Source organism: Bos mutus, chromosome 19, assembly GCF_027580195.1.
Source record: "Bos mutus isolate GX-2022 chromosome 19, NWIPB_WYAK_1.1, whole genome shotgun sequence".
Taxonomy (NCBI): Eukaryota; Metazoa; Chordata; class Mammalia; order Artiodactyla; family Bovidae; genus Bos; species Bos mutus.
In genome coordinates, this window is record NC_091635.1 from 28179768 (window position 1) to 28206337 (window position 26570).

Below are 26570 nucleotides of genomic sequence, written 5' to 3' on the forward strand. Positions count from 1 at the left end.
AAGATAGCGTCCCCAGGGTAAGTTGCTCAGTCGTGTCCGACTCTGACACCCCATGAACCACAGCACGCCAGGCTTCCCTGTCCATCACCAACTCCTAGAATTTACCCAAACTCATGTCCATTGAGTCGGTGATGCCATCCAACTATCTCATCCTCAGTAGTCCCCTTCTCCTTCTGCCCTCGATCTTTCCCAGCATCAGGGTCTTTTCAAGTGAGTCAGCTCTTTGCATCAGGTGGCCAAAGTATTGGAGTTTCAGCTTCAATATCAGTCCTTCCAATGAACACCCAGGACTGATCTCCTTTAGGATGGACTAGTTGGATCTCCTTGCAGTTCAAGGGACTCTCAAGAGTCTTCTCCAACACCACAGTTCAAAAGCATCAACTCTTCTGTGCTCAGTCCCTCGTTTTTAGGAAATGAGATACCAAGTGGAAAAGCTTCCTACTCACAGATTTATCTATCATTGAATTTTGTGTGGCATAGATGAAAGGCTTGTTAAAATGTAACTTTAATTCAGAATGTGTTAAAATATGAGTTGAATTCATCACTTTTGTTTCACCTGTCTTGAGGGGTGAATCCCAATATAAGTAGCTCCAAGAGGAAAATGTAGGTGGGGACAATGGCTCTGAAATCTTCTACAAATTATCCTAACTGACAGGTCACAAAAGGATGAAGTCTGTCTTGAGAAATGATGATTCATACTTAAATAAGGGTATGGATGTTGATGGTTTCTCCCGTTTCTGGAAATAAGTCCCTATGGTTTAATATTAACTAGGAGAATAATCCTATTTTCAGAATATTCATAATAGTTAGGGAACACTTCCTCCTTAAGCAATTTTCCATGGATCATGAAAAAAGTTATAAATAATAACAAGGAAATTTCTATTCATTGGTCCTAAATTTGGGAACCAGAGTATAAAAGGTCTGGTAGAGAAGAGGTATTCAGATTCTGAGAAATTTATCTCTGCTCAGAAGCCACCCCTCCACACCTGACACCATGAGCCATTCCTGCTGCTCCCCTTGCTGTCAACCTACCTGCTGCAGGACCACCTGCTGCAAACCTACCTGTGTGACCACCTGCTGCCAGCCCACCTGCTGTGAGCCCAGCTGCTGTCGGCCTTGCTGCCCCCCAACTTGCTATCAGACTAGTGAAAACACCTGCTGTAGGACCACCTGCCGCAAACCTACCTGTGTGACCACCTGCTGTCAGCCCACCTGTGGTGGGTCCAGCTGCTGCCAGCCTTGCTGCCTCCCTATCCGCTGTCAGACCACCTGCTGCAGGACCACCTGCCTCAAGCCTATTTGTGTGACCACCTGCTGCCAGCCCACCTGCTGTGAGTCCAGCTGCTGTCAGCCCTCCTGCCCCCAAACTTGCTGTCAAATCACTGAAACCACCTGCTGCAAACCTACCTGTGTGACCAGCTGCTGTCAGCCCACCTGCTGTGGATCCAGCAGCGCTGGACAAACCTGCGGTGGTTCTAACTGCTGTCAGCCTTGCTGCCAGCCAGCCTCCTGTGCACCCGTGTACTGCCATAGAACCTGCTACCACCCCACGTGCTGCTGCCTGCCTGGGTGCCGAGACCAGAGCTGTGGATCCAGCTGCTGCCAGCCTTGCAGCCGCCCTGTCTGCTGTCAGACCACCTGCTGTAGGACCACCTGCTGCAAACCTACTTGTGTGACCACCTGCTGCCAGCCTACGTGCTGTGGGTCCATCAGTTGTGGACAAACCTGCAGCAGATCCAGCGGCTGCCAGCCTTGCTGCTGCCCCGGCTACTGTAGGACCACCTGCTGCCACCCCAGCTGTGTGTCCACCTGCTGCCAGCCTTCCTGCTGCTGAAAATCTCACCAAAGAACCACCATCTCACAAATCAACCTTGCTGTTCCTAGGACAAATTCACTTCCAAATGATGCTGAAAGCCAGCAGTCTATTACCAATTTTTTTTGTTATTCATCTGCCTATATAAAAGCTTATGAATCAGCTTGATGGAAGGTAGAGGACTTCACCCTGATTCTCCCCTTCCTATCTGTGTGGGTCATGTGCCAGCTTCCTGCATCATTATAATGGAGCATCTTGGCTTTGACTTTGAAATCTAGATCTTCACCTTCTCTCTACATGTATTTTAGGTAAAAATCCTCATGACTTTTTATTTAGTTTCTAATACTTATTTTCATAAAAGTCTTCATAACCATGTATCTTTTCAATATACTGATTATTTTTGTATCTTACTTTCTTCTTTTCATAATCACTTTGAGTTGTCTCTCTAGATGCAGGGAATTTTACCTGGATTTCTAAATAAATCTTGTACCACTATTCATCGCATACTGTGTTTTTTGTTATTATACAGCACACACACATTAATCATAATTATAACTATAATGACTATAGTTTGGACAATCTATTAGATCAGTCTTTTCTCTGTGCAGGAATATCTAAAAGGAAAGTCAAATAGCAACTAGAAGTTTATTTTGTGAGACCAAAGAATCTAAATAAGTATTAGGAACAACAAAATGTGGAGATTAAATAAAATGCAACCGAACAACCAATGAATCAAAGAAGAAATCAAAAGAGAAAGTTTAAAATACCTTGAGACAAATGATAATGGAATTACACCATACCAAAATTTACGGGGTACTGAAACAGAAGTTCTAAAAGATAAGCTCATAGCAATGAATGCTTGAGAAACAAAAAATTTCAAATAAACTACCTAAGTTTACACTCAAGGACCTAGATAAAGAAGAACAAAGGAAGTGCAAAGTGAGTAGAAGCAAGGAAATAAAGATCATAGTGGAAATAAATGAAACAGAGACTAAAAAAGGAAAAAAAATAAGAGAAAAGAACAATATTGTAAAGTAATTAGCCTCCAATTAAATAAATTTATGATAAAAGAAAGATCGACAAAACTAAAAGCTGTTTTTATTTTAAAAAGGTAAGCAAATTAAAAACTTTAGGTAGACTCAGTAAGAAAAAGAGAAGTCTCAAATTTAATATCAGAAATGAAAGAACATTGCAAACTAGAGTGTAAACACTGTCAACTATAATACATTGGTGAAAGAAATTGAAGAAAATACAAACAAATTTTTTGCTCAGGGATTAGAATAATTAATATTGTTGAAATATCCTTACTACCTAAAATAATTTACAGATTCAGTGCAATCCCTATTAAAGATCCAATGGCATTTTCACCAAAATAAGAAAAAAAAATTGTAATCTGTGTATGGAAGCATAGAAAACTCAGATAACCAAAGCAATCTTGATAAAAAAGAACAAAGCTGGAGACATAATGCTTGCTGATAGCAAGGTGTGTTACAAAACTATAGTAAATAACACTGTATGGTTTGGCATAAAAACACACATACATCATGGAACAAAATAGAGAGCCCAGACATAAACCCATACATTCTACAGCCAATTAATTTATAGCAAAGGAACCAGGAATATACAATGGTGAAAATACAGTCTTTTCAATACATGGTGTTGAAAAAACTTACTGCCACTTACAAAAGAATAAAACTGAACTACTGTCTTACACCATACACAAAAATTAACTCGAAATGGATTTCTGGTGGTCTAGTGGTTAACAATCCACCTGCCAGTGCAGGGGACATGGGTTTGATCCCTGGTCTGGGAAGATTCCGTATGCCTCAGAGCAAATATGCTCAGTTGCCACATCTACTGAACCCCACGCACTCTCGGGTCTGTGCTCCGCAACAAGATACCACCACAGCGAGAAGCCTGCACACCTCAACTAGAGAGCAGCTCTCACTTACCACAACTAGAGAAAATCTGCACACAGCAATGAAGACCAACACAGGCAAAAAGAAAAGAAAACTCAAAATGGATTAAAGATGAATCTGAAACCGTACAATTTCTGGAGGAAGCATAGACCTTAACATTGATCTTGGTGCTTAAAAAAAAAAAAATAGACACTAAAAACAAAAGTAAAAAGCAAAGTGGGACTACATCAAACCAAAAAGCGGGAATTCCCTGGTGGTCCACTGAGTGTGACTCTGTGCTTTCACAGCTGGGAACCTGGGTTGAATCCCTGGTCCAGGAATTAAGATCCCACAAGCCACATGGTATGGCCAAAAGAAAAAAGCTTCCACACAGTAAAGTGAACAGTGAACAAAATGAAAAGGCAGCCTACTGATTGCGGGAAAATACTTGCAAATCATATACATGATAAGGACTGGTATTAAAATATATAAAGAACTCACTTGACCCAACAGCAAAAAACAAAGCAAAACAAAAACAATCTGATAGAAAAAATGGGCAGACGTTCAGAATAGACATTTTTTTTCTTATAAGACGTACAGATGGCCAACAGGTACTAGAAAGGTGCTCAACATTACTAAGCATCAGGGAAATGCCAATCAAAACCGTGATGAACCTGGACTGGCAATTCGTTTCTTATATGATATTATACATGTTTTAATGCCATTCTCCCAAATCATCCACCCCCCCTCCCACAGAGTCCAAAAGACTATTCTATACATCTGTGTTTCATTTGATGACCCAGAGGGATGGTATGGGGAGGGAGGTGGGAGGGGGGTTCGGGATGGGGAACACGTGTTCACCCATGGCAGATGCATGTTGATGTATGGCAAAACCAATACAATATTGTAAAGTAAAAATAAAAAAAAATAATAATAGTAAAGACAAATCAAAAATAAAAAACAAGCAAAAAAAAAAAAAAACCGTGATGAGTTACCACCTCATAGTTTTGCATGACTATAATCAGAAGGATGAGCTACATCAGGTCTTGGTGAGAATGTGGAGAAAATAAGAACATCTGTGGGCTGTTTGTGGGAGCATAAATTGGTGCAGCCACTATGAGAAATATTATGCCTGTTCCTCAAAAATTAAAAGAAGAACTACCATGGCTAGAGGTTAAAGCGTCTGCCTGCAGTGTGGGAGACCTGGGTTCGATCCCTGGATCGGGAAGATCCCCTGCAGAAGGAAATGGCAACCCACTCCAGTATTCTTGCCTGGAGAATCCCATGGATGGAGGAGCCTGGTGGGCTACAGTCCATGGGGTCGCAAAGAGTCGGACACGACTTCACTTTCACTTTCACTTTTCGCCATCCAATCCAGCAATTCCACTTCTGGGTATTTATCTGAAGAAAATAAAACACTAACGGGGAACAATATAAGCACCCACATGTTCACTGCAGCATTATTTATGATAGGCAAGATATGGAAACAACCAAAGTGTCCATCAATGGATGAATGAAGAATATATGTTATATATTATGCAATGGAATATAATTCAGCAGTAAAATATAAGCTGTTTTCCCATTTGTGACAATATAAATGGACCTGGAAGACCTTATGCTAAGTGAAAGAAGTCAGACAGAGAAAGACAAATGCTATATAATCTCACTTATATTTGGAAAGCAAAAGAAACCCAAAAAACAAAAACCTGAGAGAACACATTAATGGTAGCCAGAGTCGGAGTGGGAGGTGGAGGGTGGGCAAAACAGGTAAAGTGAGTCAAAAGTACAAGCTTCCAGTTATAAATAAACTCACGAGGAAGGTGATGTACAGCGTGGTGACTATAGTTGATAATACTCTATTGCATATTTGAAAGTTGCTAAGAGAGTAAATAGTAAAAGTTAATATTTTTATCACTCCAAAAAATTTGTAACTGTAGTTGGTGATGGAGTTGAACTAGACTTATTGCGGTGATCATTGTGCAATATATACAAATATCAAATCATTATGTTTTACACTTGAAACTAATATAATGTATTATGACAATTATACCTCAATTTATAAACACAAGAGAGACACACACCAGTAGAATTCAGAAAGCTCACAATAGACAGGAGAGCATATAACACTGCTGGTAGGGAAATGTTGAAATACTGTTCTATTCATTTTTAGTATTGTTGGCTATATTCTTTCCCTCTGTGTGTGAAAGTAGCATAGTCATGTCTGACTCTTTGCCAACCCAGAGACTATACATACAGTCCATGGAGTTCTCCAGGCCAGAATACTGGAGTGGGTAGCCTTTCCCTTCTCCAGGGGATCTTCCCAACCCAGAGATGGAACCCAGGTCTCCTGCACTGCAGGCAGATTCTTTACCAGCTGAGCCACAAGGGAAGCCTAAGAATACTGGAGTGGGCAGCCTATCCCTTCTTCAGTGAATCTTCCCAACTCAGGAATTGAACCAGGGTCTCCTGCATTGCAGGCAGATTCTTTACCAACTGAGCTATCAGGGAAGTCCATATTCTTTCCCTATGACATGACAATGACACTCCTACGTTTGTAACTAGAGGAGAGAGAGGGAGAGAATTGCACAGGAAAAAATTTAAGAAATTATGTCTCACACATTCAACATCTGTTAAAATTTATAAATCGCCAAATTCAAATATACCTTGTCTATCGTTGTATTTGCCTCAATTTTTAAAAATCTATGTGTAAGTTGGAGGTCTCACCTCAGATCACTGACCCAGCTACAAAATAGGGATGGAATATTAATTGGTTGATGCTATCTGAAACCCAGTGTACTGCTTCTATGCCTGCTTCTAGTCTCCTGCCTTGGTGCTGATTTTCACATAAAAAAACATTGTGCAAACTATCCTCTACCTGAATGTCTCTGATAAAACTGGGAAACATATTGAGTAAGTTGTCCAGATATGGACTGATGTGAAAGCCTTGAACCTGAGTTTCTAGGGATCAGAGTTGGACTCAAGCAGGCTTCATCCATCACAGAATGCATCAGCATCCTGATCCTTTCGAGGCACGTCCCAATCTAAGTAGAGCCAAAGGAACAAAGCTGAGAAGGGAGAACAGTTCTAACCTTCACAGAGCCAGCAGGAAGTACCCCATGACCAGATGATGTCACATGACCAGAAATGCTGCTGGTGATGATTCCTGACCTTTTCATTTCTAGGAAAGATTCTTAAGTACTAGATCCAATTAAGAAAAAGATCAAACACTAATTTACAGAGGCCTCTCTATAAAACACTAAGAAAGCAACTTCCTCCATGGCAATTACCCTAAACTACAACAATAACATAAATAACATCCAGGAAAGTCCTGCTTATTGGTCCCAACATTGGGGGTTCAGTGTGTAAAAAGCCCCACAACAGAAGGGCTCATCAGAATCTGAGAAACTCAGCTCTGAGCCAGAGTCCACCCTCCATCACAGACACAATGACCCACTCGTGCTGCTCCCCGTGCTGTCAGCCCATCTGCAGGACCACTTGCTGTGAGTCCAGCTGCTGCAAGCCCTGCTGCCCCCCAACTTGCTGTCAAACCACCTGCTGCAGGACCACCTGCTGCAAACCTACTTGTGTGACCACCTGCTGCCAGCCCAGCTGTTGCAGCAAACCCTGCTGTCAGCCCACCTGCTGTGAGTCCATCTGCTGCCAGCCCTCCTGCCCCCCAACTTGCTATCAAACTAGTGAAACCACCTGCTGTAGGACCACCTGCCGCAAGCCTACTTGTGTGACCACCTGCTGTCAGCCCACCTGCTGTGTGTCCAGCAGCTGTGGACAAACCTTCAGTGGGTCTAGCTGCGGCCAGCCTTGCTGTCAGCCAGCTTGCTGTGCACCTGTGTACTGCCGAAGAATCTGCTACCACCCCACGTGCTGCTGCCTGCCTGGGTGCCAAGACCAGAGCTGTGGATCCAGCTGCTGCCAGCCTTCCTGTTGCTGATCACTTCACCAAAGTTTCCCCATCCCCACACAACCTCGTTTGTTCACTAGCTCGCTATTGTGTGGACAAAATCACTTCTTAGACATTGCCGACAACTGCCATGTTCTACCAGAATTTCTGTTACTCATCTGCTGTTTAAAAGCTTGTGAGTCACCTGAATGGAGTGAAGAGGGCTTCCCCCATCTCTTCCTTCCCTGTATGGGGATAATGTATCAACTTCATGCATCCTTGATATGGAGTTCTTCTAGGTATTAACACTGATGTCAGGATCTACTTCCTAGTCATTCTAAATAATTCATGAAAACAAATCCTCATAACATTTTCATAGGTTTCTGCAACTGACCGTAATCTTCATAAACATATTTTCTCTATCGGTGTACTCATGGATCCTGTAACTTGCTTTCTTCCTTAAGACCATTTTGTGTTGTCTTCCTAGATGCAGGAGTCTTACATACGTGTTTCTTAATAAATTCTATTCCACAATTCACTCCATATTGCGTTTGATTTATTGTACAGCACTGTTGATATACGAACATGTATCCATATTGCATACCATATGAGCCATACAACTGAGGTGCAAACATCCTGCCATTAACTATTTCATACATTTTTAGATGAGAAATTTCACTGTGAAATATTATGTAACTAATAATGGACAAGCTGAGACCCCAGGCAACTTCTGTTTTTGCTTAAGGACACCTATATTTACATGAAAATGTTAAGAAGAAATGATGTCCAGTACTGAGGTCTATTATGTTATGAAACTGAATTGTTACTTTAACAATGGAAGGAATGATAAATCCCTCACATTTAATAGCTGGGGCTTCCTAGGTGGCTCAGTGATAAAGAATTCACCTGCCAAAGCAGGAGATGTAGGAGATGCAGGTTCAATCCCTGGGACAAGTAGATCCTCTGCAAAGGAAATGGCAACCCACTCCAGTATTCTTGCCTAGAGAATCCCATGAATAGAGGATCATGGCAGGATCATATTGTCCATGGAGTTACAAAGAGTCGGACACAGCTGAGGGACTGAGAATGCACGCATACATGCATATATAATAGATGATGCCTGTTTACAAAGTCATTCCTATATTGGTTTCCTACAATGCAGCAGCAGCAGTTACATGTTAGGGCAGTAGGGAATGCATTTAGAGCTCTGGTGAAAGTGTGGAGCCTTTCCTGTCTCGGGGGCAATTCAGCCACTAATGCAATTCAACTGTATCAAATATTTTTAGAATCTGTTGTGTCATCACAAGACAAAGTCCATATAAAGGGACTTCTTTCTTAATATCACACAAGTCAAATTCTGAATTGTCTCCTTCTCCTGAATTTCTACTGAAAGAGCAAGGAATTAAATAATTACCTGGAAAAAAAAAAGTGCTCTTTCAGTAGAAATTCAGGAGAGGAGACAATTCATGCAATGTCATTGATGCTATCCAACCATCTCATCCTCTGTTGTCCCCTTCTCCTCCTGCCCTCAGTCTTTCCCAGCATCCGTGTCTTTTCCAATGAGTCAATTCTTCACATCAAGTGGCCAAAGTATTGGGGTTTCAGCTTCAGCATCAGTCCTCCAAAGAATATTCAGGGCTGATTTCCTTTAGGATTGATTGGTTGGATCTCCCTATAGTCCAAGGGACTCTCAAGAGTTTCCTCCAACACCACAGTTCAAAAGCATCAATTCTTTAGGGCTCAGCTCTTTTTATAGTCCAACTCTCATATCCATACATGACTACTGGAAAAATCATAGCTTTGACTAGACAGACCTTTGTTGGCAAAGTAATGTCTCTGTTTTTTAATATGCGGTCTAGGTTGGTCATATCTTTTTTTCCAAGGAGCCAGCATCTTTTAATTCCATGGCTGCAGTCACCACCTGCAGTAATTTTGGAGCCCCCAAAATAAAGAGGTTAGACTGGTACAAAATGACTGATATCAAAATTGTGAGAAAACCAACACCTTGCATTTTTAAAGTCTTTGATGGAGCACTAAACTCTGCTGTTCTCCATGGATGTAGTATTTTTCTGGTTAATACTTTGGTCCAGAGGAGAGTGCTTAGGGACTCACACTGGACCTTTCTTTCTATCATGGTTCTCACTTTGCATGTCTGTAGATGCTTTTCTGCTGCAAGGGCTGCAGGCAACTGACAGCCTCCAACTGTTAGTGAGTTTAAGATCTGCATCAGATTTAGAGTTAAAGCCATGGTCTTCCTATCAACCCCTAGCTAACAGCTGGACATCATGGGGGAACTAAAGTTTGAACCTTTCTTCTTTAGTTTTATTCACTCATTTATTTTTGGCTGTGCTGGGTCTTGGTTGCTGTGCACAGCCTTTCTCTAGTTGCTGCAAGCAGGGGCTGCTCTCTAGTTGCGGTGTGTGGACTTCTCATTATGATGGCTTCTCTGGTGGTGCATGGGCTTTAGGGTATGAGGCCTTCAGTAGTTGTGGCATTTGGGCTCTAGAGAACACACTCAGTAGTTGTGGCTCTCGGGCTTAGCTGCTCTGCAGCATGTGGCATCTTCCTTGGCCAGGGATCAAACCTATATGCCCTACATTGGCAGGCAGATTCTTTACCCCTGGCTCACTAGGGAAGTCCAAAGCCTTGAACTTTTCTTACCAACATAGGACTTTTTAATCGTAATCTTTGCTTTGATTATTTCCATTTGAATGACCACAGTGTTGTTCAGTCTGCATGGCAAGTCTTATATCCTCCTTGTTTAATGCTGCCTCTTCACACTTTTCTTTGAAAGATGTTATATTTACTTTGCAATGTGTAGCCCTCAAATTGTGATATTTCTGTTATGTTAGCGTAAACTTCCTTTTGGCTCATTTCTGCAATAATATTTAAGAGCTAGTTGCATTCCAAGTCATAGAAATCTACGTATATTTTACTTATTTATTGAGGAATAGTTACTTTACAACATCATGTTAGTCTCTGCTTTACAAAGAAGTGAATCAGCTATGTGTATACATATACTCCCTCTCTCTTGGACCTCCATTCCTCCCCACCCCCATCCCACACATTCTAGGTCACCACAGAGCACTGAGCTGAGCTCCCTGCGCTATATAACTGGCTCTCACTATCCAATCTTTTACTACACATGGCACTTTACATATGTCAATCCCAATCTCTCAATTCACCCCGCCCCCTCTTCCCTCCCAGTGTCCACGTCTGTTCTCTGTCTGTGTCTCTATTCCTGCCCTGCAAAAAGGTCATCTCTACTGTATTTCTAGGTTGTGTGTGTGTGTGTGCGTGCGTGCACGCCCGTGCATACACATTAATATACAATATTTCTTTTTCTTTTTCTGACTCAACTTCACTCTCTATGAAGACTCTAGGTCCATCCATATCTCTGAAAATGACCAATTTCATTCTTTTTATGCCTGAGTAATAGTCTATTGTATATATGTACCACATCTTCTTTATTCATTCATCTGTTGATAGACATTTAGTTTGCTTCCATGTCCTGGCTATTGTAAATAATGCCACAATAAACACTGGAATGCATGCATCTTTTTGAATTATCATTTTCTCAGGGTATATGCTCAGTAGCAGAATTACTAGGTCATATGGCAGGTATATTTTAATTTTTTAGGAAATCTCATACTGTTCTCCATGGTGGCTGTATCAATTTACATTCTATTAATAGTACAAAAGGGTTCCCTCTTCCCCACACCTTCTCCAATATTTATAATTTGTAGATTTTTCAAATTATATTTTTAGTTGATAACACAGTCTCCAATCTTTTTCAAAATGCAAATGTAAAACTCAGTGGAATAGATTTGTCTTACAAAGTTGTCTGGGTTTTCACATTTGCATGACTATTGATCAGATGAAAACATTGAATTGTTTTCATAGTTACAAGGTTGGTTTAGCATTTGAACGTTAATTGATATTTGGAAATAACACTAATTGAAAAACTACAGGAGAATAATCATAAGGGTATCTCAACAAGTAAAGAAAAAGCATTTTAGAAATTTCAACACATTTCCAATATAGAATACCTTAGCAAGGAATAGGAAAACTCTAGTTACTCTGATGGAAACAACCTACCAAAAAAAACAGAAAGCTTCCTGTTGAATTACGAAATATTGAGAGTTGTCCCTTCTAAAGAGAATACACAAAGATATCTTCTTCACCATTCTGCTCAACTGTACCAGCGGACTAGGATAAGAAAAAATTTTATAAGATAAAAAAGCTGCTGACTTTAGACTATACTACAAAGCTACAGTCATCAACACAGTACAGTACTGACACAAAGACAGAAATATAGAGCAATGGAACAAAATAGAAAGCCCAGAGATAAATCCACGCACCTATGGACCCCTTATCTTTGACAAAGGGGGCAAGAATATACAATGGAGAAAAGACGATCTCTTTAACAAGTGGTGCTGGGAAAACTGGTCAACCACCTGTAAAAGAATGAAACTAGAACACTTTCTAACACCATACACAAAAATAAACTCAAAATGGATTAAACATATACATGTAAGACCAGAAACTATAAAACTTCTCGAGGAAAACATAGGCAAAACACTCTCTGACATAAATCACAGCAGGATCCTCTATGACGCACATCCCAGAGTAATGGAAATAAAAGCAAAAATAAACAAATGGGACCTAATTAAACTTAAAAGCTTTTGCACAAACAAGGAAACTATAAGCAAGGTGAAAAGACAACTTTCAGAATGGGAGAAAATAATAGCAAACAAAGCAACTGACAAAGAACTAATCTCAAAAATATACAAGCAGCTCATGCAGCTCAATACCAGATAATCAATAAACAATAATACCAGATAAACAATAAACAATCCAATCAAAAAATGGGCCAAAGAACTAAACAGACATTTCTCCAAAGAAGACATTGATGGCTAACAAACACATGAAAAGATGCTCAACATCACTCATTATCAGAGAAATGCAAAACCACCATGAAGTACCATCTCACGCCAGTCAGAATGGCTGTTATCCAAAAGTCTACAAACAATAAATGCTGGAGAGGGTATGGTGGGAATGCAAACTAGTACAGCCACTATGGAGAACAGTGTGGAGATTACTTAAAAAACTGAAAATAGAACTGCTATACAACCTAGCAATCCCACTGCTGGACATACACACCAAGGAAACCAGAATTGAAAGAGACACATGTACCCCACTGTTCATCACAGCACTGTTTACAATAGCTAGGACATGGAAGCAAGCTAGATGTCCATTGGCAGATGAATGGATAAGAAAGCTGTGGTATATATAAACAATGGAATATTACCTGACTATTAAAAAGAATACATTTGAATCAGTTCTAATGAGTTGGATGAAAAAGTAAGTCAGAAAGGAAAAAATACAGTATATTAATGCATATATATGGAATTTAGAAAGATGATAACAATGGCCCTATATTCAAGACAGCAAAAGAGAAACAGATATAAAGAACAGACTTTTAGACTCTGTGGGAGAAGGCGAGGGTGGGATGATTTGAAAGAATAGCATTGAAACATGTATATTACCATATATGATGAAACAGATCACCAGTACAAGTTCGATGCATGAAACAGGGCACTCAAAGTTGGTGCACTGGGACAACCCAGAGGGATGGGATGGGGAGGGAGGTGGGAGAGGGGTTCAGGATGGAGGATACATGTACACCCATGGCTAATTCATGTCAATGTATGGCAAAAACCCCTACAATCTTGTAAAGTAATTAACCTGCAATTAAAGTAAAGAAATTAATTTTTTAAAGATAAAAAGGCTGCTAACCTCATCATTCATCATTGTTCAGTCGCTCAGTCATGTCCAACTCTTTGTGACCCCATGAATGACAGCATGCCAGGCTTCCCTGTCCTTCACCATCTCCCAGATCTTGCTCAAACTCATCTCTATTGAGTCGGTGATGCCATCCAACCATCTTGTCCTCTGTTGTACCCTTCTTCTCCTGCCTCCATTCTTTTCCAGCATCAGAGTCTTTTCTAATGAGTTGGCTCATGACACTATTTAAATAGCTAACACATGGAAGCAACCTAGGTATCCATCAATAGATGAATGGTTAAAGAAGATATAGGGAGTGTGTGTGTGTGTGTGTGTGTATACACACCAAAGGAATATTACTCAACCATAAAAATGAATGAAATATTGCCATTTGTAGCAATGTGAATGGACCTAGGTAATGTCATACTAAGTGAATTAAGTCAGAGGAACAAAGATAAATATCATATGATATCACTTATGTTGTTCAGTCACTCAGTCATGCCTGGCTGTGACCCCATGGACTGCAATACTTATATGTGGAATCAAAAAAGCAATATAAATGAATCTATATAGAAAACAGAGACTCACAGACATAGATAGCAAACTCACAGTTACCAAGGGAGAAAGATAAGGGGAGAGGAACAAATTAGAAGTATAGGATTAACAGGTACACACTACCACATATATATTGAATAAAATAGATAAGTAATAAGGATTTACTGCATAACACAGGATACAGTGGTCAATATCTTTTAATAACCTACAAGGGAAAATAATCTGAAATATATATATATATACATATAACTGAATCACTTTACTGTACACCTGAAACTAACACAATATGTAAACCAACTATTCTTTAATTTTAAAATGGCTGCTATGCTATTTACTATAGCTAGAACATGGAAGCAACCTAGATGTCCATCAACAGATGAATGGATAAAGAAGTTGTGGTACATATACACAATGGAATATCAGCCAGAAAAAGGAATGCATTTGAGTCAGTTCTAATGAGGTGGATGAACCTAGAATCTACAGAGTGAAGTGAAAACACAGAGTGAAGTAAGTCAGAAAGAGAAAGGTAAATACCATATTCTAAAGCATATATACAGAATCTAGAAAAATGGTACTGAAGAATTTATTTACAGGGCAATAGTGGAGAAACAGACATAGAGAATAGACTTATGGACATGGGGAGAGGGGAGGAGAGGGTGAGATGTATGGAAAGAGTAACAAAGAAACTTATATTACCATATGTAAAATAGATAGCCAATGGGAATTTGCTGTATGGGTCAGGAAACTCAAACAGGGGCTCTGGATCAACCTAGAGGGGTGGGATGGGAAGGGAGATGGGAGAGAGGTTCAAAAGGGAGGGGATATATGTATACCTATGGCTGATTCATTTTGAGGTTTGACAGAAAACAGCAAAAATCTGTAAAGCAATTATCCTTCAATAAAAAATAAATTAATTAAAAAAATTTTTAAAGGTTGCTATGAAATGGATAAAGCTATCGTCATCTGTAGATGATATGATTGTGCAAGTAAAATTTCCCAAAAAATCTATTGCTAGATATTAAAAATAATAAGAGAGTTTAGTTACAACATCAACATATATGAATACATTTTTATATGTCAGAAGCAGTTGAAAAAATTCAATTGTAAAATAAAATTAGCATAAAAATTAGAATATCTAGGAATAAATCAAACGAAAGATGGGCAAGAATAGGATAAACATTTGACCAAGCAATTATATGAGCCATCTACTCCTAGGTTTACATCCAAAGAAATGTGTTTACCAAACAACTGGTACAAAAACATTTATAGAAGGACTCTTTTCAATACTAAACTTAAAAAAAAAAATGTATATCAGGAGGACCATCAACAAATAAATTGTGTCATATTCACACACAATCCAAGATTATACAGCAATGACAATAGATAAACTACAAATAATAACTTTGTTGAATCTCACAGTCATAATGTAAAGGGAAGTCAATTCTATATTCTTTTATTACATAAAGGTTAAAAAAAAAAGTTAAAACTGACCTACAGGATTGTAAGTCATCAATAGATTATTTAGCAACATTTGGGGATTAGTGAAGAGGTTATAATTGGAAAGCACCACTTTAAATTTCTATTTCTTAACCTGGTAATATTGACATGGGTTTGTTCATTGCATAATAATATATAAAGCTGGAAATTAATTATTTGCATTTACCATTCACTTTTTACCTTAAAAAGTTTAAAACCTAAAGATAAATTAGGAATTAACTAATTCAATTCTATCATTAAAATAAAGAAAGGAAGTAAAAGAGATAGAGGAAGAAAGGAGGAAAGATTGAAAGAAGAGAAGGAAGAAAGAAATAGAATAAGGAAAAGAAAGATTACAACGATAAACATGTTATCAGTAAGATGAGGTCATCGACTCCGCTGATACACAAGGATAGAAACAGAGTCACCAGCTCTTCCTGGTTTGCCTGGAATTGCCCCAGTTATTCAGCAGGTCACTGAATGACCCACATCCAGGGCAACTCCACACTCCTGGCCCAATTAGGACTATTGGTCACCCAGAAGTAAATTGACTGAAGCTTTCTCAGTCCCAGCTTCTTCTCTTCACCTGCTTTGGTTCTGCTTTGCCATATGAAAGAGATTATGCCAAACAGCATCTTACCAAGAGCCATTGATAGAAGTGGGATAGAAGGCAGCAAGTGAGGGTAGGTTGCTACAGAGGAATGCCAGTAGTGGTCCTGAACCAGGCTTTTGTGGGTAAACAGATTTGGACTCGGGCATGGATTCAATTTGTCACTGTGAAAACATCAGCATCAGCCCCTCACCACAAGGGAACTTGCCAATTTCCATATAGCAGAAGGACCAAAGCTAGGGGGAGACAACTGCTGTGACCCTCCTCAGGCCAGTGAAAACTGTATCCCATGATCATATTATGACTGAAGCAGGAATGATGTTGATGATGTGATCGCCTTTCTTTTACCTGAAAAAATGTTTCTATGAATTCTCAATCAGGAAACAGATTCAATCCTTATTTACCAAAGATTCATAACCCTTAGGGAACAACTTCCGCCTCTAAAATTCCGTCAGTGACTGTGAAAACAATGTAAAGAACAGTAAAGAAAATCCTGTTTATTGGTTCACATATTGAGAGCCCAGTGTATAAAAGTACTGGAATTGAAGAAGTGATCAGAATCTGAGAACTCACCTCTGTGTAGGAACCCACACACCACCCTGACACCATGACTCACTCCTGCTGCTCCCCTTGCTGCCAGCCTACCTGCGGTAGGATCACCTGCTGTAGGACCATATGCTTCCAGCCCACCTGTAGGGGATCCAGCTCTTGTGGGTCCAGCTGCTGCCAGGCCTGCTGCCCCTCAACTTGCTGGCAAATCACTTGCTGCAAAACTACCTGCGTGACCACTGGCTGTCAGCCTGCCTGCTGTGCATCCAGCAGCTGTGGACAAAACTGTGGTGGGTCTAACTGCTGTCAGCCTTGCTGTCAGCCAGCTTCCTGTGCACCTGTGTACTGACATAGAACCTGCTACCACCCCACATATTGCTGCCTGCCTGGGTGCCAAGACCAGAGCTGTGGACCCAGCTGCTGCCAGCCTTGCTGCCGCCCTGTCTCCTGTCAGACCACCTGTCGTAGGACCACCTCCTGCCACCCCAGCTGTGTGTCCAGCTGCTGCCAGCCTTCCTGCTGCTGATCACTTTGCTAAAGAATCACTGTCTCTCAAACCAATCTTCTCATCACCTGATTTGGCATTCCAGAACAAGTTTTACTTCCAAAAGTTGCTAAAGCCAATGTCCTATCACCAAATTTTTGTTATTAATCTCCCTGTTTAAAAGGTTGAGAATCAGCTTGATAGAGTGCGGAGGACTTCCCCTTGATTCTCTTCTTCCTGTGTATATGAGTCATGTTCCACATTCCTACATCCTTGATATGGAGTGTGGGTCTCTACTTTGACTCAGAAATCAGGATCTTCATCTTCTCTCTACATGTAACTTACAAAGACACATACTCATGACTTTCTTCAGTTTCTGCTACTATCTTCATAATAATCTTCATAATCATGTTTCTTTTCAATGTACTCATGATTCTTATGTCCTGCTTTCTTCTTTTTATAATCACTTCTAGTGTCTCCCAGAAGCAGGGAATCTTACCTGAATTTCTAAATAAATCTTGTGCCACTATTCATTTCATATTGTGCTTTGTGTTATTATGCAACATTCAGGATGTGAGCATTTATACACATATGCATATACTGTGAATTGTTCATCTGAGCTCATACAATGCCCCACATTTATTATTTCTATTTCACATCAGAAAATGACCAACTTGGTAGATTATCTCCAAGTGAACACACTCCTGTCACTCTTACCAGCTTAAGAAATAGAATTTGCTATCTTCAAATTCTCTCACTCATTCCCAAACGTAGGCAAGTTCACAATTTTTCTAAACTTTATATAAATGAGATACTATATAGTTGGCCACTTGTTCTTTATATTAGGATTGTGACACTGATCCATGTAATTATCTGAAGTTCATTTATTCTCCTTACTGTATCATCTTCCACTGAATGAACATGACACCTTTCGTTTGTTTACTACTGATATATGTGTGGACTGTTTGCAGTCTGGGGCTAATAAAATCATGCTGCTTTAAATGTTTTAGAACAGGTTCTTTGGTACATTTCTATTGGATAAATATCTACAAGTAGAGTTGCTTGGTAAAAGTATTTATACTGATCTCTGTAGAGGTTTTCCCCATTTTTATTAGGTTTATTTCTAGGTGTTTCATAATTTATGCTATTTTAGGGTACAACTTAAAATTCTAATTTTTCAGTGTTTCTGACATGTGTGTGCAAATGTGTGTTTTCATATGTAAGGGTATGTGTGTCTCACTCTTTGTGACTCCATAGACTGTAGCCCACCAGGGTCTTCTATCCATGGAATTCTCCAGGCACGAACACTGGGATGGATTGCCATCTTCTTCTCCAGGGGATCTTCCTGACCCAGGGATCGATCCCGGGTCTCCTGCATTGCAGGCAGATTCTTTACCATCTGAGTTACTGGGGAAGTCCTGTTTCTGACATACAAAATAGCAATTAGTTCATGTATGTTGATATTGTAACCAAACTTCCTCATTATTTCTAATAGTTTATCAATAGATGGGTTTTCTTTTTAATTTTGCATGCATAGTCATTATCAACTACAGTTGATGGCTTGACCCTTCTAAAGTCTAACTTATAAGACATAAGTAAGACTAGAACCAATTTATACAAAAGAACTTATAGAGAAATTGTGATATCAAGACTAGCAGAATTTCCTCTTGCCTGAAAAGGATTTGAAAAATGAATGTGTGTGTTTTAAATAGGGTTGGAGTAGTCAGCCATGGGCTTTCAGTTGATAGAGGCACACAATCAAGGGTGGCAGTGCAACCAAGAACTGTACAGGGGAGGGGGCGCTGCACCTGAGTCTTCCAGCCCTTATAAAAGACTACATAATTGACCCGAGTGCATTAGATGCCACTCAGCATTCTGGTATTCCATATACTTCTTCTGACTGCTCACAAAATGACCTTCTGATTATTATTTAACTTTACTTGTAGGTATTCATGCACAGAGAAATAACTGATCAAATGAACTATGAAAACTATAGTTTCTGCAATTATAATTGTGATCAATACATTTGCATATTAATAATGGGATAGATAAATTGTTAGCCTCAGGAGGGGAGCTCAACCTTTGTATATAAATAAGAACAGATTTCTGAGTCTACAAGAATAATTTTGGACCCTGTGTATTTGTCAAAATAATAGCAATCAACTTGAAAGCACTTGGGGAGAGAGCTACATTTTGCCCAGGTGAATGAATGTCATAATTCCATGGCACCATGTAATATTTTAATTTTATGCCTTTGAGTGCTTGTGGATTTCAGAGAAGGACAGCAATGCCAGCAATCAATGTCAGTTACAGCGTTTGAACAAGACGGAGAATGTAGGGACTTCACAGAGACTCAGTAATGAAGAAACCCTTATAGTCTCCTGCTAGAATTAACTCACAGAAGCTGCAAATCAAAGACACAATATTCCTACTGCCAACTATTTGTTTAGTTGAGATATCTTGTCTCCACAGTAGCCCATTCCTTTTTCAGACATCTCCTATCAAGAGTGATTATGTTAACCTCTATCCCCCATTCCCCTCCCAGCCTGGTCTCCTGAATCTTTTGCTCATTGAGATCACTTGTTAGACAGTCAGAATGGCATTACTGAGCAGTTACTGAGCAGTACTCTCCCCAGCAGAAGATATGCACACTGAAAAATCACATTTGTTTCACACTAACCCCTGTCATGTCGGAGAAGGCAATGGCACCCCACTCCAGTACTCTTGCCTGGAAAATCCTATGGACAGAGAAGCCTGGTAGGCTGCAGTCCATGGGGTCGCTAAGAGTCGGATATGACTGAGCGACTTGACTTTCACTTTTCACTTTTCTGCATTGGAGAAGGAAATGGCAACCCACTCCGGTGTTCTTGCCTGGAGAATCCCAGGGACAGGGGAGCCTTGTGGGCTGCTGTCTATGGGGTCGCACAGAGTCGGACACTACTGAAGCAACTTAGCAGTAGCAGCAGCAGCAGCAGCAACCCCTGTCATGTACTTTTCCACCTCCCAGGGTGCCTTTTGGACAAAGCCCAGCATTTCCCTACTGACTGCAGATGTTCATTTTTCCCTGAGGCCCCAGTCACTGGCCTTTTCAACTAGATCTATAGTGTTAAGTCTAAATATTTTCTCTAAATATTCTAAATGTAGTGGATTATGGTTTAGTGGAATGAAATACCATTGAAATGCATGAACATATGTTATCATTCGTATGATTGTGTCTGTGCCTTTTTAAGATGTTTCTGATTTACATTATCCACTCTCTGTACTGGACTTCCCAGGTGGCTCTAGTGATAAAGAACCTGCCTGCCAATGCAGGAGACATAAGCGATCCCTGGGGAGGGAAAATTCCCTTGAAAAAGGCATAAAAACCCACTCCAGTATTCCTGCCTGGAGAATCCCATGAACAGAGGCATCTGCCAGGCTACAGTACACGGGATCGCAAAGAGTCAGACACGACCGAAGCGACTTAACATGCATGCACGCACTTTCTTTACTAAACTCACTCTTAGACTGTGCTTTTATTTACTTCTGATTTTACCTTCAACCATAAAATCTCTATAAAGGAAGGAAAGACAACAGCTCTTAGTATTCTTGCCTGGAGAATTCCATGGACAGAGTAGCCTGACAGGCTACAGTCCATGGGGTCACAAAGAGTTGGACATGACAGGAACTATCACTCACTTAGTTACAGGAATTAAAGCCATATGGAAGAGTACTCAAATTCTTGTTCTGCCACTCACTAGTCTTATTGGGAGAATGTACAGAACATACTTTTCATATATATTATGTTATCATTTGTTATTCTTAACTTATTTTTATTTATAGTTGATTTACAATGTTATGTTAATTTTCCACTACTTTCTTTCATATTATGTCCACTCATGTATTAATCTACAAGCATTTTCTTTCTCTTCCCCCTTCTGTTATGGGTCAACCAGTCTATAAGCAGACGCCTTTGAAAAACCACAATTGCTATATTTTCAAGAATATCACAGAAAAACAAATCTATTCATCACTAGAGAATTGGTTTTTCCCTTCCTTGTTCCATGATAATCTAAGCTTTTGTCTCTTTTGTTTAACACTGTATGCCTGCATGGGTGCATGCTAAGTTGCTTCAGTCATGTCCAACTCTTTGTAAACTTATGGACTATAGCCTAACAGGTTCCTCTGTAAATAGGATTCTCCAGGCAAGAATACTGGAGAGGGTTGCCATGCCTCCTCCAGGGGATCTTCCCAATCCAGGGATGAAACCTATGTCTCTTAAGTCTCCTGCATTGGCAGGTGGATTCTTTAACACTAGCGCCCCCTGGGAAGCACCTGTATGCCTGACCTTTTTTTTTTTTTTTTTTTGCTGTAACTACTGAATTCATTTTTTTAATATAAATTTATTTATTTTAATTGGAGGCTAATTACAATATTGTATTGGTTTTGCCTGACTGAACACAAATTAGCTTCAAATTTGCTAATTATAAACTTCCAAGTCTTCAACAGATAGGAATACCAGACCACCTTATCTGTCTCCTGAGCAACCTGTATGCAGGTCAAGAAGCAACAATTAGAATTGAACATGGAACAACAGACTGGTTCAAAATTGGTAAAGGAGTGCGTCAAGGCTGTATATTGTCACCATGTTTATTTAACTTATATGCAGAGTACATCATGTGAAATGCCAGGCTGGATGAAGCACAAGTTGGAATCAAGATTACCAGGAGACATATCAATAACCTCAGATATGTAGATGACACCACCCTTGTGGCAGAAAGCAAAGAGGAACTAACGAGCTTCTTGATGAAGGTGAAAGAAGAGAGTGAAAATATGGCTTAAAACTCAACATTCAAAAAACTAAGATCATTGCATCCAGTCCCACCACTAACGGCATACAGATGGGGAAACAATGAAAACAGTGACCGATTTTATTTTCTTGGGCTCCAAAATCACTGCACATGGTGACTGCAGCCATAAAATTGAAAGATGCTTGCTCCTTGGAAGAAAAGCTATGACCAACCTAGATAGCATATTAAGAACCAGAGACATTACCTTGCTCACAAAGTTCCCTATAGTCAAAGCTATGGTTTTTCCCATAGTCATGTATCAATGTGAGAGTTGGACCATAAAGAAGGCTGAGTGCCAAAGAATCGATGCTTTCAAACTGTGGTGTTGAGAATCCCTTGGACTGCAAGGAGATAAAGCCAGTCAATCCTAAAGAAAATTAACCCTGAATTTTCATTGGAAGAACTGATGCTGAAGCTGAAGCTCCAATATTTTTGCTACCTGATGCAAAGACCTGACTCATTGGAAAATACCCTGATGCTGGGAAAGATAGAAGGCAGGAGTGAGAGGGGATGACAGAGGATGAGATGGTTGGATGGCATCACCAGCTCAATGGACATGAGTTTGAGGAAGCTCCAGGATATGGTGAAGGACAGGGAAGCCTCATGTGCTGCAGTCCATGGGGTTGCAAAGAATTGGATACAGCAGAGAGACTGAACAGCAACAAAGTCAAGGTATTGGAAGGTATGAGAACTTGTACCACATCCAAGGAGAACAGTAGAGTTTTGCACTGTCCTCAATGACTAAAGAATACACAGATAATAATTGCATTTGATTCTTGAAAAATCCAATTGATCATAATATATAAACATGCCATACCTCAAGTTTCACCAGTCCATAGCCCCACAGAAGTTTTTATGCCAGGTGGAGAATTTTGAGTACCACAGATAACACTTTTGCTCTTCAAAGGCAATGGAAAGAGAAAATATTTACAGTAAACAATCAACAGTACACATGGGCATGACATATTTATTTTGAGGAAAAGTAGCCTCACAATGATGTTTGTTGGCTGTTTGCAAGTGGTGAAAGGCCTGACTGGATTGAGCTTGGGAGAAGCAAGACTGCAACATAAGGAGATTTGGAGAATAATTATTTACATAAAGATGGCTTGAGGACAGAAAGTGTTTCCCACTTGTGTCCCACATCAATGATCTTCAGAGTGTTCATGATAGAGAAGGCACTGCTGCTGCTGCTAAGTCGCTTCAGTCATGTCCAACTCTGTGCAACCCCAGAGATGGCAGCCCACCAGGCTCCCCTGTCCCTGGGATTCTCCAGGCAAGAACACTGGAGTGGGTTGCCATTTCCTTCTCCAATGCATGAAAGTGAAAAGTGAAAGTGAAGTCGCTCAGTCATATCCGACTCCTAGCGACCCCCATGGACTGCAGCCTACCAGGCTCCTCTGTCCATGGGATTTTCCAGGGAAGAGTACTGGAGTGGGGTGCCATCGCCTTCTCTGAGAGAAGGCACTAGACAACTACAAATTTGGAATAACTCATCCCATCTCTGTCTTTGGGTGCATCAATATTTACCCAAGATAGCATGAACAAAGCATCCATGGTGGCAGTGATAGAGGATTTGTGTGAACCCAATAACATAGGCTCCCTCTCACCATGGCTACCCCTGCTGTATGTGCTGCTAGTCAGAAGCAGAGAATGTTGTTGAGCACCGATGGGGTAGCATCATAACTTATTAACCATGCCGCACAAAGGCAAGTTATCCTCTCAGACTAGTAGGAAAAGAGAGAGGTTCTTCTTTCTAGGATTGCATATTCTAAACATGGATTTGTCATCCCTATCAGCTGTACTGTTGGCTTAGAGTATTACTGTCATAGGATTCTGAATAGCATCAATTTGGACCAAGAGACCCACTTTTTGAAGAACAAGATCAACAACAGCTACACAAACATGAGAGCTACTTGCTCTACCATATATCACATGACAGAGATGACTGGCCCCATGGAAAATTGGAACGGTCTTGCAAATGTGGAGCAAAGAACCAACTTAGAGGTGACAACACATGGTTTTGATATAGTGTCTTCTGGATGTGGTGTATATCTTGATCCAAAGACCATTACCTGGTTCCTATGTAGGTAGTACCAAATATATCCACAGAGGTAGTACACATGGTTTCAGAAATTGATGTAGGAGTGAATCCTCCCAGCTTAACTCAAGGTAATGTTCTTGGGAATCTGTGCTTCCCATCCTGGGTTGAAGGCTTTAACACTGTGAAAGTCACATCTCTTTGAAGGAATATCAGTTCAGTTCAGTTCAGTCACTCAGTCGTGTTCATCATCTGATCAGTTTGCATTCTTCATGTAGGTAGACCAGTGGGAAGCTCTTTGAACTCCATCAGGCTGATTCACAATTTTTTTTTTAAGAGAGATTTGTAACAAATTCTGGTGGAGCATACCAGTTGTCAGCAAAGTCTAAGAAGTTATTTTTTTGTCCTCAGTAGCAAGTCAGTTAACATAAGGTGTTGTGTGGGGACAGGTGTTCTTTTACAGTTACTAATTGCTGAGGGATGGTTATCAAGAAGAGGTAGAGAGTAGGGAGAAATAGTCTGAACATAATTTCTTTGGCATATCTTATGGTGTGTCCATGCCCAGCAATAGTATATAAACAAAGAAAACAACTACAGCTTAGTCACTGAGGTTCAAGCATCTATTTCCTTGGGATGTAAAGGGAAATATCTGTGCGCAGGAACAGAAGACTCTATCCTTGATGAGTGTGTTCATTATTAGCTAAAGCATACTACACAATTTACTTAATGAGCTAATAATTGATTTTGAGAGCTAACATGATACTCATAATGGATAATGCATATAGTATGTAGTATGTACTTAAATCTCTATATCAGGAATTCCATGTAAAAATCAAACACAATATAGGAAGATTATGGCAAAGAATTTATTGAGAAACACACAGGCAAGACTACTGCATCTAGGAAGACAATTCAAAGGTATCATAAAAGGAAAATGCAGGGTACAAGAGTCATGGGGATATTGATAGAGAAACATAGGATTATATTAATTATGATAAGCTGCAGAAACCTATAGAAACATTATGAGGATTTGTTTTCCTATGTTACTTAGAAGTACAACATGGTCAGTCCTATTTTCAGAGTCAAAACCAAGACATAATTCCTTATCAAAGATGCCTGGCACATGATCCTCCTACACCAGAGAAAGGCAACTGGGGGAAACCCTCTGCACTCTATCAAGCTGATTTATAAGCTTTTAAAGAGGCAGATGGGTAACAAATTCTGGTAGAGCATAGCAGTTGTCAGCAAAGTCTAAGAAGTAATTTTTTGTCCCCAAGAAGCAACTCAGTTGCTATAAAGTGTTGCTAGGAGACGGGTTCTTTGGTGAAGTGATCAGCAACAGGAAGGCTGACAGCAGCTGGACACACAGCTAGGGCGGCAGCAGGTGGTCCTGCAGCAGGTGGTCTGACAGCAGACAGGGTGGCTGCAAGGCTGGCAGCAGCTGGATCCACAGCTCTGGTCTTGGCACCCAGGCAGGCAGCAGCACGTGGGGTGGTAGCAGATTCTATGGCAGTACACAGGTGCACAGCAAGCTGGCTGACAGCAAGACTGGCCACAGCTAGACCCACTGAAGGTTTGTCCACAGCTGCTGGGCACACAGCAGGTGGGCTGACAGCAGGTGGTCACACAAGTAGGCTTGCGGCAGGTGGTCCTACAGCAGGTGGTTTCACTAGTTTGATAGCAAGTTGGGGGGCAGGAGGGCTGGCAGCAGATGGACTCACAGCAGGTGGGCTGACAGCAGGGTTTGCTGCAACAGCTGGGCTGGCAGCAGGTGGTCACACAAGTAGGTTTGCAGCAGGTGGTCCTGCAGCAGGTGGTTTGACAGCAAGTTGGGGGGCAGCAGGGCTTGCAGCAGCTGGACTCACAGCAAGTGGTCCTGCAGATGGGCTGACAGCACGGGGAGCAGCACGAGTGGGTCATTGTGTCTGTGGTCAGGGTGGACTCCGGCTCAGAGCTGAGTTTCTCAGATTCTGAGGACTCCTCCTGTTCTGGGGTTTTATATCCTGGACCCCCAATGTTGGGACCAATAAGCAGGACTTTCCTGGTTGTTATTTATGTTATTGTTGTAGTTTAGGGTAATTGCCATGGAGGAAGTTGCTTTCTTAGTGTTTTATAGAGAGACCTCTGTAAATTAGTGTTTGATCTTTTCCTTAATCGGATCTAGTACTTAAGAATCTTTCCTAGAAATGAAAAGGTCAGGAATCATCACCAGCAGCATTTCTGGTCATGTGACATCATCTGGTCATGGGGTACTTCCTGCTGGCTCTGTGAAAGTCAGAATAGCTCTCCTTTCTCAGCTTTGTTCCTTTGGCTCTACTTAGATTGAGACATTCCTCGAAAGGGTCGGGATGCTGATGCATTCTGTGATGAATGAAGCCTGCTTGAGTTCAAGCCTGATCTCTGACAAAGTCAGAGTTAAGACTTCCACATGTATCTACATATATCTATATTTGGCAACTAGTTTGAAATGTTTCCCAGTTTTATCAGGGTCATCTGAGTACAGGATGGTTGCCATGTTGTTTTTCAAATGAAAATCAGCACCAAAACTGGAAGAGAGGCAAAGCTGAATCCTATTTTCAAACAGGATCCCTTCCTTACTGCTTCATTGCTGTTTTCTAGTTAGGTTAATGACC

General features: G+C 40.6%; 3 protein-coding genes and 1 pseudogene across 3 annotated transcripts; 3 read left to right on the top strand and 1 right to left on the bottom strand.

The window, feature by feature from the left end:
* Positions 1-994: 994 nt before the first annotated feature.
* On the top strand, positions 995-1834 carry LOC138983946 (keratin-associated protein 9-3-like). Its single transcript, XM_070357327.1, has 3 exons — positions 995-1109; positions 1218-1335; positions 1420-1834. The coding sequence occupies exons 1-3, from the start codon at positions 995-997 to the stop codon at positions 1832-1834; spliced, it is 648 nt and encodes a 215-aa protein (XP_070213428.1).
* A 5322-nt stretch (positions 1835-7156) lies between these two features.
* On the top strand, positions 7157-7660 carry LOC106701021 (keratin-associated protein 9-6). Its single transcript, XM_014479382.2, has one exon. It carries the CDS (start codon positions 7157-7159, stop codon positions 7658-7660), a length of 504 nt encoding a protein of 167 aa, XP_014334868.2.
* Positions 7661-16644: 8984 nt separating this feature from the next.
* On the top strand, positions 16645-17112 carry LOC138992115 (keratin-associated protein 9-2-like; annotated as a pseudogene).
* An 8157-nt stretch (positions 17113-25269) lies between these two features.
* LOC138992114 (keratin-associated protein 9-9-like) lies at positions 25270-25857 on the bottom strand. The gene has a single exon (XM_070389821.1). The coding sequence runs from the start codon at positions 25855-25857 to the stop codon at positions 25270-25272; it is 588 nt and encodes a 195-aa protein (XP_070245922.1).
* Positions 25858-26570: the final 713 nt, after the last annotated feature.